Here is a 13,950-nt window from a genome sequence, read left to right as displayed (position 1 = left end):
ACTATTGGGTATGTGCCCTTAACATTTCCGCCATGAAAATTCATTTTGGTGTCATTTTGGAAGGTTTTCTGGCGAGTCTGTAAAAATGGCATAAAACTCGGATAAAATTGTTCACAGCTGTGACTTTTGAGTGATAAATGCTTCAAGGGGTCTTCCCCATGCTGTTGCCATGTCATTTGAGCACTCTTCTGAGACTTTTGTGACATTTTTAGGGTTTCTACATGCTGCCGGGGGGTCATTTCATAAAAATACTCGGGTCTCCCATGGGATAACATTGGGCTCGTGCTCGGGCCGAGTACACGAGTATCTTGGGATGCTCGGCCCGAGCCTCGAGCACCCGAGCTTTTTAGTACTCGCTCATCACTAGTCCTAACGTGTATAGCCAAAGTATATTCCAATGATTCTGATGAGTTCACAAAACCTTAGAAAATGTTAATTTTTACCTATATTATTAATTTAACAAATAATATGGATTCTCTTCAATAAGAATTGAGCTGAAGACCAAAGAATGGCCACTACACAGTGTGCAGAGCTGTAGGGTTCCAGCTCTGCACACTATGCTTACCAGGCGGACATGGGACCTGCTAATAGTTGATTGGTTGGATACCAAATCAGATACTGATGACTAGAGATGGGTGAATAGTAACTATTCATGTTCGGATAATGCTTACCGAATACCGAGTACAATTCAAGTATTTGTGACGACAAGAAAAATGCTCAGGTTCACCATTCACTTGCATTAGGTTTGTTATTCATGACGAATACCGGAATAGTACTTCGTTACGAATCATGCGAACACGAATAGTTACTATTCGCCCATCACTACTGATGACTTATTCTAACGTTTAAACCTCAATATCATAGACCTGGTCAACAATAAAAAAAGGTGTAGAGAGACTTTTCAAGTAATATATATATATATTATCTTGACTCATTTATTGTCTAGTTGTTACGGTACTATAAATAGTATTGAGTTCAAAAATACCGAAACAATACAAGATAAAAAAAAGAAAATGTAGGAAAAAATCTGGCACAATGTAAAATGAACCCTTGCCCATGAAATGGTTGAAGACTCAAAAGTGACTGGTAACAGTAGACATGACAGCTAGTGAATGGCAAGAATGAAAGATGGATCTGTTGTAACTTCACGATGGAGAATAGAATCAATTATATAACATTGGTGATAAAGCCATAAAATACATGAAGATACTGATAATATTGTACAGTGGAACCTTGGTTAACGAGAACAATCCATTCTGGGAGTGTGCTTATTAACCAAGTTACTCATCTAGCAAAGCAAGATAGGAAATCATTGCAATGCAGAGAATTCGTTCCACAACTTGTTAAATGTCCGATCCTGGTCCCATATTGTGCCATTCCACACATGCACAAACACACACAAAGACGCACAAACACACACAAACACACAGACGGACACACACATATTATGCTCACCTTACCTTCCATTCCATCGCCGGCCTCATGGTTCTTGCAGTTCGCCGGTACAAGATGTGTATTGGGTAACCATCGCGACCGATGCTGGAACTTCCGCTGCCAGAGCACTGACGTCAAGGGCAGGAGCCACTTGCCTCTGATTGGTCAGCGTGCTGACAGCCTGCTGTGTAGCAGCTGACAGTGGAAGTTCCTCCCTCGTCGCGATGGTTACTGATACACATCCTGTAGCTGCAAACTACAAGAACCGTGAGGCCGGCGATGGAACGGAAGGTAAGGTGAGCATAATATGTGTGTGTTTGTGTGTGTTTTTGTGTGTTTGTGCATGTTTGTACGTGTTTGTGTGTGTTTGTGTGGACTGTAAGAGTGGGTCACAGCGCGGTGGATGTACGGAACCGGACGTGTGTGCGGTGAGTATTTTGCTCGTACGGCCAAGCTTGCTCGTTAAGTGAGTTACAAATTTACAGCAAGCTTTGCTCGTTAAGTGGAATACTCGTTAACTGGGTTTCTCGTTAACCGAGGTTCCACTGTATACGACATTTACTTATAATACATATTGAAAATGTCAACTTGGCATCCATGAAGATGAATATCTATCATTTCCTCATTACAACCTCATTGTCTTGCATTGAGTTACAATAGTTCTGTAAATGTTGTATGATATAAATGGCTCACCGTGTCCACAATTTAACTCTACTGACTAACGCTTCAAGCACCAAAGCCACTGCCGTTTACTTAATGTAAACTGCTAGTTCTGGTTAGAGGAAAGAACGTTAGTGTGATAAATTGCATGTTCAGTGGCCGGAATTTTGATTGATCTTCATCTGAACCCCCAAGGGGTTAGCAGCACATTACAAATTCAATTAATGAATTTGTGTGAAGTTTGTACTGGGTCAATTTATGGAGTGAATATACGTTATTTCTCTTGGGAACTGGTCCAGTAATGAATGAGTTTTAGGTATTCTACAATGTAAACATGCATTCATCAGTAGAGTACAGTAAAACAATTTGTCACCTATTACATAAAGTATAATAATAGCATCATATAAAATGCTTAATGTAAAAAATGTGTAAGAAAATTGCTCAGAACTGTAAAAATGGTTTGCTTTGTTAAATAAAAAATGAAGAAAACCAACATCTCTACATACATGTGTAGCTTTTTTTTAATGTAAATATCAACTTTTGATGATTTATTATTACAAGCTGAATATGAATAAGCAAAATGTATATTTTTTAGTTGCAATATTAATTGAACTACTTTCCATAGAGTAGGATCCATAGAAAAGGTGATAAAACAACTCATCCTAAATATGTAAAACAAATCTTTATTCCATCTATGATATCTATGATTAAGAGCCCTAAAGGGCTTGAAACGCGTAAGACGGACTGTATGTACTTCTACATCTGACCTGTTCATGTTTTTTAATAATATGGAATAAAGATTTGTTTTACATTTTTTTGGATGAGTTGCCAGATCACCTCCTTTCTGGATCTTGCCGTGCTTCACACTTGGAGAAGGAGCCTCTTTCCTGCACCGTCCTGACCCAGGAGCTCAGATTTTTTGGGTGAGCTGAAATTATTTTTTCTTTGCTTGGATTTTCCATAGAGTAGGGTAAAGCATTAAAAAAGCATAAACCTACTAAGAATCACAACCTTCCTAATATTGTTAGATCCCCATGTCCAGCAGACTTGTGAAGCTTTGTGATGCCAACCTCTCCTTTTTTTTCTCTAATTCATTGTCTGCATATTGTTATTTTTGTCTTCCATGTTACAGAAAAGAGGATCCAAAGCCCAGCCATGATAAATTTGTCTAAAAAGCTGTTAGTTTCTGCTCTTCTTCTTTCCACAATCAAGGAGAGACTGCTTACTTGAAACATTGCAGAGGCTGCTGTGATCACAGGACTTTAATATTTTTCAGCTAGAAATATATACTGTAAATGGCTGTTGTAAGTCAAGTATTGAAATTAATGTGCAAACTATAAATGAATATAGCTGATACATAGTACAATGCATTCTTTTTTTAATTTGAGTTTGGAAATTTAAAGCTAAGGAGCATATTTCAAGTTGTTTATAGGTGGAGGTAGCCTTTAATGCATCGATAGGGAAAGCTGTAACATCATTTCCCTCGGAACCAGGCACAAGGATGTTACATTCAAAAGTAACAATTCGTAAAAAATCTATCAAAACTGTAAATTTATGTTTATACGTAATAATTCACTATAATTATTTTGTTTCTGATTTATACTTGTGCTGCAAAATGGTGGCAAATGACAAGATGAGCATGCTAAATGGAATAATTGTTCATATTCACGTCATATGCTAATGTAGTGGAACTTTTTAAGTTAAATGATTGAGGTATTCACCATACCTAATTTTTGGATTAAAGGACTTATTCAATTGCAGCCAGGATTAATTTTATTGACCTTTATATAATCAATCATATATAGTGTAGCTCAAAAGTCTAAAAAATTAATATTTCCCTAGATCTTTGCTATTTATTGATTGTCCTAGACATTGAAGAGATGGTAGGTTCTTAAAAATAGCACACCTCATAAGTAACAAGTCATGGAAACAAGTTTGAGAAGCTATATAGGTAATATTGGTAAGACGTAAATATTTGACATTACCTTGGATACAAGACTTGCTCGGTATGCAGCCAGTTGCTTTAGATATTCCTTTTTGGCAGCTTCAGTTTTCTTCTTATACACCTGAAAATAATACAAATGAAAAACATTTAAAATAGAACATTTTATAAAGACTCTTCACTATGCATACTAATGAGCATAACAAGCAATTTCTGTTTTCACATTAATACAATCCTTTTGTACAGTCAGAATTACAATAACACAAATTGTTGACAACGCGGAGAGCAACCTCTACATGCACAATAGCTTTCCTCATAGGTCCAATAGATCTAGCAAGGACAGAGCTGTGATTATATAGACTATCCCTGTGTGACCAGTTCTCCCAGAAGGAGCGGGTTGTAGATGAGGAATACCCACCTATTACCTGAATACCACTTTAAATCTAAAGCCCGCTTTACACGTTGCAATATATCTTACAATGTGTCGGCGGGGTCACGTCGTAAGTGATGCACATCCGGCATTGTAAGGTATATTGCAGTGTGTGACAGGTACGTGCGATTGCGATTGAACGGTAAAACGTTCATCGCACCTTTCTCTAGAATTGCACATCAGATTGTTCATCGTACCCGAGGTAGCACACATCACAGCGTGTGACACCCCGGGAACGATGAACAGATCTTACCTGCGTCCTGCAGCTCCTGGCTGACAATGCGGAAGGAAGGAGGTGGGCAGGATGTTTATGTCCCGCTCAGCTCCGCCCCTCCGCATCGATTTGCCAGCTGCCGTGTGACGTTGATGTGACGCCGAATGTCCCTCCCACTCCAGGAAGTGGACGTTCGCCGCCCACATCGAGGTCGTATGGAAGGTAAGTATGTGTGACGGGGGTTAATCGTATGTGCGGCCCGTTCAACAAATTAAATATGCCACACATACGATGGGGGCGTTGCAAATCGCATACGATATCGTATGCGAGATTGCAACGTGTAAAGCAGGCTTTACTCTGTCTTATGTCTGCTATCAACAACAATAAAGGGCGAACCTAACTTTTTTTCTAAACCAGACCAAGAATGATCTAACTCCCCAAACTGATACTTACTAGAGAGGAGCAGATAGATTAGAGTGAAATTAAATTCTACTCAAATTTTACAAAATTTCGCACTCACCAAAATGATTTTTTTATAATTCAGCAAGCTGGTGCCCATTGGCTGTTAATTTTCTAAATCATAAAAGGCCATCAAAATGTGAAAATAAAATTAAAAAACCTTATATTCATACCTCATGTCCCTCTGCTTCTCCCCGCTATTCATCTAGTCCTTATCCCATCTCCGGATTGGCGGTGATGGCCCTGGAATCCTTGGAGCCTTCAGCTCAGCTGAAGCCGATCCGAAGATGTGATGAGGACCAGATGGGGGTAAGTAGTAGAAGGGTCGAATAGGTAAACAGTGAAGTGATTTTAAGATTTTTTTTATTTCTTACATAATACGGTTACTATGCGCTAGGTTCTGTAGAGACCCCAGAGCATAAAGAGGAGCATAAAATTGGAGAATAACTTCTCCACAAATTGAATTTCCTGGGTTAAATGATGCGAATACTCAAATTCAAATTCTACCTGATCCCCTTCTCTCTGATACTTACCTGTTGTACTCTCCAGTGCTACCCAGCTCCCTCTTTGGTCACCATCCTTCTAGTTGGGAAAGTGACAACTGCTGCCAGTGAGATCCTGTACTCCCAAAAAGAAATACCTCTGAAATTGTGCATTTTCTCATTTGGCCCTATTGATTACAAATCCTTGTAACTTATTTATGTCTCCAGATCAGATAAATACCTATAAACCTCTCTGCAGCCAGTGTGATGATAGTGTTGACTTTCTGCTATTGTTTGAATGTTCTGTCACAATTTTTCACTGGAATATATTCGATTTGTGATTGTTTCACATTTCAACAACGTGAGACTAGCATTTTGTTTTCCTGATTTTTAATTTTGCTAAAATAATATATATGTACAGTTGAAACCAGAAGTTTACATACACTATCTATAAAGACACATATGCTTGTTATTCTCACTATCTGACATGAAATCAGAATAAACGTTTCGCGTTTTAAGTCAATTAGGAACCAAAATTATTTACATTTGCCAAATGCCGAAATAATGAGAGAGAATATTTTAAGGCATTTTTATTACTTTCTGCAAACTCAAAAGTTTCCATACATTTCATTAGTATTTGGTACCATTGCCCTTACACTGTATGACTTGGGTGAAACGTTTTGGATATCCTTCCACAAGCTTCTCTCTCTCATTATTCTGGCATTTGGCAAATATAAATAATTTTGGCTCCTAATTGACCTAAAATGGGAAAGGTTTATTCTGATTTCATGTCAGATAGTGAGAAAAACATGCAGATGTGTCGTTTTATATAGTGTATGTAAACTTCCAGATATCAGAAGTGAATCATCAAGGAAACTGCTGCAATTGGGCATTTTTTTCCTTTATAGTGTCCACTGCTGCAAAAATGTAGTATTATTCACAATTATTAAAATGAATGAATGTTTGATCATGTAATACATGGATGAGCGGAAACTACCAAAGACAGAGAGAGAGAGACTCTTAACTGGGAGATGTCCACTCTGAGACACATATGTCAAACTCTGGCCTGCGGACTGATAATATTTGGCCAATGATGCTGGCACCGCAATTTCCCCTTGTGAGTGCCCGGTATCGCACTGTCAACTGTATCGGCATCCTGCATTGGATGCCGATACAGCTGAATGCATGGATGGGAAAGGGAAGCCGTTTGCTCGCTCCCCCATCATTCTGTGTCTGAAGTGCGTTGATGTCTCAATTTCACACACACTGTGCTGAGCAGTGAAGAGCTTCAGAGCAGCAGGGCGAAGAGGCGAGATAAGTATTTATTAATGTGTGGCCCATAATAGTACATGGAGGACAATGTGGAGCCATAATACCATATGGAGGGCAATATGGGGACAATAATACTATATGAAGGACTATGTGGGGCCCATAATACTATATGGAGGAATATGTGGGGCCCATTATAAAATATAGAGGTCAATGTGGGGCCCTTTATTCTGTATGGAGGTCTATGTGGAACCAATTGTTATATATGGAGGGCTATGTGGGGCCCATTATTCTGTATGGAAAACTATTTGGGGCCCATTAATCTGTATGAAGGACTACGTGGGGCTGATTGTTCTGTATGGAGAACTATGTGGATCCATTATTTTATATGGAAGTCTATGTTGGCCCATTATTCTGTATAGTGGTCTATGTGGTGCCCATTATTCTGTATTGAGGACTATGTGGGGCCCATTATTCTGTATGGAGGACTATGTGGGGCCCATTATTATGCATGAAGGACTATGTGGGGACTGTTATTCTGTTTGGAGGACTATGTGGGGCCCATTATTCTGTATGGAGGGCTATGTGGGGCCCATTATTTTGTATGGATGATTATGTGGGGCCTTCAACTAGGTTGGAATGCGACTTTGTCCAAGTTATTCATTTTGGCCTTCTATGAAATTGAGTTTCACCTCCGTGCTCAAAGACATCTATATGATCACTTCAAAGAGTGATCTTTATGAGGCCATTAATTTACTATAATCAGCAAAGTTAATTTTTAATTGTTTTTTTAATATGATAATTACTGCTTGACTCTTCATAGCATCTTATTGTCTTCGGTCATGCTGTAGAAGAAAATCCAGGAGTTTTGAAACAATGCCTAGAAAATATCAGGATCTAATCCAAAGAGTTCAGATAAGTTAAAATAATTCAGACTTCAATGGTGCTTGGGAGTAACCTACTAATTAATCCCAAGATACTTTCATCAAACTGACCATGAAGGAACATGTCTAAAGAGTGTGAAAGCACCAATAAAGATTAAGTGGTTTGATTGACTTGACATAAAAGTAATGGAATTACAGTAGCTCCAAGAAAGAGACATCAGTTTTTGGGCTCTGAGGATTTGTCAGCTCATAAGTGTAATTCTGCCTTTCCATATCCCTGCAGCTTCTAATTTAGCAGGACAGGCTTATAATTGAAGCAAATTAACTATTTACTCTTGCTACTTCTACCAAGGGAGGAAAGGACATACCAGCAGGAAGGAATGCGTAGGAATAAAATTGTTCTCACTTGTGTCAGACTTGCCCTTCTATAACACATTAGCAGCAATTTCATGAGGCGTCAAACATTAGAATAAATACTGAATAATAAAATAATGAGGCGTTGCTATTGAGTCACGCAGCCATAACTAATCTTACGGCATATGAATTATGCAGACTAAAGGAAGGCATATGTTACAGTAACAGTTTGGTTGCTGGTGCAACCCGATCATTAAAATCCCACCAGGAACCCTCGAAGAGTCAAAGTCACAATCCTATTCTTAAGGAAGCCCTTAAATATATCCGCGAACCTCGTATTTAAAGACCCTAAAAATGGGGGTTCCATGTTTTATTTATTTTTTACTATAAACATATGTGTATTTGATTCTCCGGTTGAAGCTTTAAAGTCATTGACAGTAATGTAAACAAGAGCATTTTGTTTGCAATTTGCAGAATCTATTACAGTCTTACTGTGCTTCCAATTAGAGATGCTAAGACGATTTTGTACATTTCCATCTGGTTTACGTTCAACACAACTTTCATTTTTTATTTTTTTTTTTTCACTTAACAACTATTTTACAAAACAGAAAAATAAAATGACCTCAGTGTTCCCGTGAATTGTTAGTCTTAGTAAAAATTAGAAGCATGTTTAAATCTCCCAAGAGTATTCAACAACGTAATGAATAAAGAAAGGCTCATATTTAAGGGACCTCTCAGCAACTGGCTGGTAGTAATTAAGCTTCTGCCTAGAGTCTGCCGTAATGTGCCCCGTATTATGAATACTGATAATAATTAAAACCTGATTTGTCCCCAACAGATAAATACAGTTCAGTGATAATAATGTAGCAGTATAATTGCAATCTGTTATTTAACTCCTAGCATTTAAATATTCAAAGGAAGATTAGTATTTCAATGAAAAGTATGGTACATTCCCTCATCTGAGCAATAACAAATTATTCCCAAACTTCACAGTAATCAGTCTATTACCAGCATCGAGGTCCACAATGACATGATCAGGGTTTATCATGGAAAATTAGTTGATTTTAGTCTTTTTTATAGCCTAATCAACGCCGTGAAAACAGAACCAAAAACATAATGTCAGAATATCTTTTTTTTTCATCGTTTTTAGCACATTAGTTGTTCTTGATCATAGAATCCAAAAATTGTCCATGGAATGCAAGATCAACAGAGAAACTGACCTGATTTGGACATGTAATTAGAAAGTAAGGTGCTACTCGGAATGATCAGTAATTAAAGGAAACAGGAGAGACCAAAGGCTGTTGGCTAGATACCATCAAGAATGAAATGCGAACGAATGTCAAGCAAATGGAAAAGGCTGTAACAAAGAAAAAAGAAGCATGACAAGAACTGGCCTACAGAATATGCAAGGGTTGGACACGACTGAATATATAACATAAGAATCAAATATTGCAAAGTGAACCATACAAACCATTAACTCATTCCATGAAAACAATCCCTCATACAGCTTTGTTGGCAGAAAAACAAAAATGGCTCTTGGAATAAGAAGAGGACAAAACTTGAAAGTGTAAGAAGAACATTTTGCAGAAAGGTTTGAAGGGGTTGTCACAAGATGACTTTTTTTTATAGAGATTATGAGCTGATCCTGGAATCCCTGAGGAAGCTTCAGTTGGACATACAATTCTGCTATAGATTTACAATTAAGCCTGTACCGTTAATACATTTCAGAGATCCACCTTTAGGCTGGTGTCACACTCGCAAGAGACTTGCGCGAGTCTCGCATCGCATCACCCAGCATGGCTGCACACTTTCTGGACAGGAGAATGTCAGCTGCATGTATTTCTATACAGATGAGATGCTCCTGTCCGGAGAGAGTGCGGCCGTGCCGAGTGATGCGATGCGAGTCTCTCGCAAGTGTGACTCTGACCTTATGATGGCACTATGAGCATGAGTTATTCAGAGATTAAAGGCCGCTTTATACGCTGCGACATCGCTCAAGCTATCTCGTTGGGGTCACGGAATTTGTGACGCACATCCGGTCACTTTAGCGATGTCTTTGCGTGTGACACCTATGAGCGATTTTGAATCGTCGCAAAAATGGTCAAAATCGCTCAGCGGTGACATGCCTCCCTATTCTCGAATATCGCTGCTGCTTGGTGTACGAAGTAGTTAGTCGCTCCTGCGGCAGCACACATCGCTATGTGTGACACCGCAGGAACGAGGAACCTCACCTTACCAACGGCTGCCCGCAATGAGGAAGGAAGAGGGTGGGCGGGATGTTACGTCCCGCTCATCTCCGCCCCTCCACTTCTATTGGGCGGCGGTTCGGTGACGCTGCTGTGACGTCGCTGTGACGCTGAATGAACCACCTCCTTAGAAAGGAGGCGGGTCGCCGGTCACAGCGATGTCGCTAGGCAGGTAAGTAGTGTGATGGGTCAGCCCGATGTTGTGCGCAACAGGCAGTGATTTGCCCGTGTCACACAATCGATGGGGGCGGGTACGCACGCTAGCGATATCGGTCATGATATCGCAGCGTGTAAAGCGGCCTTAGCTCAACTTTACACATTTTCAATGTTTTAGTACAAGCTACCATATTAAGTTTAAGGTAGATATTTGCACATGGTATCTACTCAGCATCAGAGCAATATATCCAATATATCCTCATCATGTCCTGACCAGTATACTTAACTAAACTTTTACATTAAATGACAATTACTGATATTTTCATGGTTATAATGAACTACCAAATTAACAATTGAAAATTAAATTACGTGTAATTGATTGGATGAAAAATTATCTTACTGTTAATTGTATTTCCATGGCCATACAGCAGCCTTCAAGCCTTTTCAAGCCAAACTGAACTAATGCAAAAAACATCATCATTAGACTCTAAAAGAGTAGAAATACAGCATATCATAAAAGTGAGTACACCCCTCACGTTATTCTAAATATCTTATCTCTTTTCATGGGACAACACTGAAGATATAACACTTTGAGACAATGCAAAGTAGTCAGTGTACAGTTTGTATAGCAGTGTAAAGTTTGAGTGCCTTCTAAATAACACACAGCCATTAATGTCTAAACTATTGGCAACAAAATTGAGTACACCCCTAAGTGAAAATGGCCAAATTGTGCCCAAAGTGTCAATATTTTGTCTGGCCACCATAATTTTCAAGCAGTGTTTTAACTCTCTTGGGCATGGCGGTCACTAGAGCTTCACAGGAGCCACTGGAATCCTCTTCCACTCTTCTAGAATGATATCACGGAGCTGGTAAATGTTAGAGATTTTGCGCTCCTCCACCTTCTGTTTGAGGAGGCACCACAGATGCTCAATTTAGGTTTCGGTCTGGTGACATGCTGGGCCAGTCCAACACCCTTAACCTCAGTTTCTTTAGCAATGCAGTGGTTATCTTGGAGGTGTGTTGTTTGGGATCATTTTTTATGTTGGAATACTGCTCTGTTGTCTAGTTTCTGAAGAGAGAGGATCATGCTCTGCTTCATATGTCACTGTACATGTTGACATTAATGGTTCCCTCAGTGAACTGTAGCTCCCCACAGCCGGCAGCACTCTTACAGCCCCAAACCATGACAGTCCCACCAACATGTTTGAATTTAGGCAAGACACACTTGTCTTTGTACTCCTCACATGGCTGCCACCACACATGCTTGACACTATCTGAACCAAATAAGTTTATCTTGGTCTCATCAGACCGCAGGACATTGTTCTTGTAATGCATGTCTTTAGTCTCCCTGTCTTCAGCAAACTATTTGAGGGCTAACCTCTGCAGCAATGCTGGCAGCACTCTTATGTTTTGAAAAGACAACCTCTAGATATGACGTTGAGCACGTGCACTCAACTTTTTTGGTCAACCATGTTGAGGCCAGTTCTGAGTGAAATCTGTTTTGCTAAATTGCTGTATGGCCACTGTGCTGCAGATCAGCTTCAAGGTGCTGGCAATCTTCTTATAGCCTAGGTCATCTTTATGTGGAGCAACAAATTTTTTCAGCTCCAAATAGTATTCTTTGCCATGAGAAGCCATATTGAAGTTGCACTGACCAGTATGAGATAGTGTTTGACCGATAACACCAAATGTAACACACCTGCTTCCTAGTCAAACATGAGACTTTGTAACACTAATCATATAACACCAGGGAGGGAAAATTGAGCATAATTTGACCACATTTTTACTTAACGATGTACTGACTTTTGTTGCCAGTGGTTTAAACATTAATGGATGTGTGCTGAGTTATTTAGAGAGCACCAAATTTACACTGTTATACAAGCTGTACACTGACTACTTTAATTGTATCAAAGTGTCATAGCTTCAGTGTTGTTCCATGGAAACATATATTTACAAAAATGAGAGGGGTGTACTCACTTTCGTGCTATACTATATACTGTATAAAGGTATACGTTACATCTGCCCTAAAAGAAAAATAATAACTCTCGTATATCATTTTAGTAGATAAAAGAATAATTTTCAGAGGGATTATGCTTTTGTAATTGTTTTGGGGTCAGCAATAACCAATAGAAAGATAATTTTCCATTGGTGATAATGATCACTCTTGCTTGTGATAGCATTGAATTCCATTGATAGTCTTTTGACTGGTTACTACGTTAGGCTATGTGCGCACGTGTGCGTAATTCATGCAGTTACGCTGCGCTTTGTAGCGCAGCGTAACTGCATGCGTCCTGCGTCCCCTGCACAATCTATGGAGATTGTGCAGGGGCCGTGCACACGTGGCATATTAGAACGCAGCAATTCGGCTGCTGCCCGAATCGCTGCGTTCTAAGAAGTGACATGTCACTTCTTCCGTGCGCTTTGCCGGCAGCGCCTGCTCTGTCTATAGGGAGAGGCAGCATGCAGAGCGCACGTTCTCGCCGGCACCATGCGCTTCAGAACGGAGCTTTTCAGCTGCGCTCTGAAGCGCACCTTTTAGGTGCCGTGCAGAGCACACACGTGCGCACATAGCCTTACTGTGTAACTACTAATCTCAGATTGTTCCAATCAGTTGAAGATAGTAAATCGTCCTAATTTAGTCTTTCTAAAAAAATAATTCCATACATGTCAGTCTTACAATAACTTGACTGGGGGTTAGGAGGACACGAGGCGGCATCTACCATGACCATGAGAAATATTGAAGTGATTACTGCAGAGGGGTCAAATACTGTAGATATATCATCCTGATGAATTGTTCTTTCTGACAGAAAAATCAAGTCGTGAAAGATGGCTACACAAAACACCCAAACCATAAATCATACCAGACAAAAGAGTGAAGTGAATGTTGAAGAATATTTAAAACAGAACTATTGAAATTAAACACATCTTTAATAGGACGGCAAAACAGTAAAGGCAAACTTGGCCTTTAGGCTGGGATATATCAAAGAGTCTCAGGATATTAAGGCAAATGTAAGTGATTTTGAAGAATCCATAATATTATTAAGCTAAAAGAGCTTTTAACTGCCTTTGACAAAATAAAAGTTAGAATATTTAATCCTACAACTGGTGCCATCACCAAAAATACCAGTGTATCCCGTGTGCAATTATTTTGTTTATTCATGACCCTATGAAACTATAAATAGTGTCTTGAAAAGGTATTCATACTCCGTGAACTTTTCTACATTTTTTAACATTATACCCTCAAAATTAAAAGTATTTTATTGGGATTTTATGTGATATACCAACACAAAGTACCATGTATTTGTGAATTTTTAAGGAAATGATACATGGTTTTCTAAATATTTTAAAAATCTAACTCTAAAAATTGTGACGTGCATTTGTATTCAGCTTCATGCGTAATTACTTTTTAGGACCACCTTT

At 39.2% G+C, this 13,950-nt stretch overlaps 1 protein-coding gene across 2 annotated transcripts in view; it reads right to left on the bottom strand.

The window, feature by feature from the left end:
- TOX (thymocyte selection associated high mobility group box) overlaps window positions 1–13,950 on the bottom strand; it is a 379,523-nt gene that overhangs the window by 35,123 nt on the left and 330,450 nt on the right. For both annotated transcript variants that reach the window (XM_075316335.1, XM_075316336.1), the window contains one exon: window positions 4,080–4,160. In XM_075316335.1, the coding sequence (XP_075172450.1) occupies window positions 4,080–4,160 (81 nt within the window). The remainder of the gene's footprint in view (window positions 1–4,079; window positions 4,161–13,950) is intronic.

Source organism: Anomaloglossus baeobatrachus, chromosome 6 (assembly GCF_048569485.1).
Source record: "Anomaloglossus baeobatrachus isolate aAnoBae1 chromosome 6, aAnoBae1.hap1, whole genome shotgun sequence".
In the NCBI taxonomy this organism is placed as follows: Eukaryota; Metazoa; Chordata; class Amphibia; order Anura; family Aromobatidae; genus Anomaloglossus; species Anomaloglossus baeobatrachus.
The sequence above is the reverse complement of the archived record's forward strand: the minus strand, read 5'-3'. Positions and strand labels throughout refer to the sequence as shown.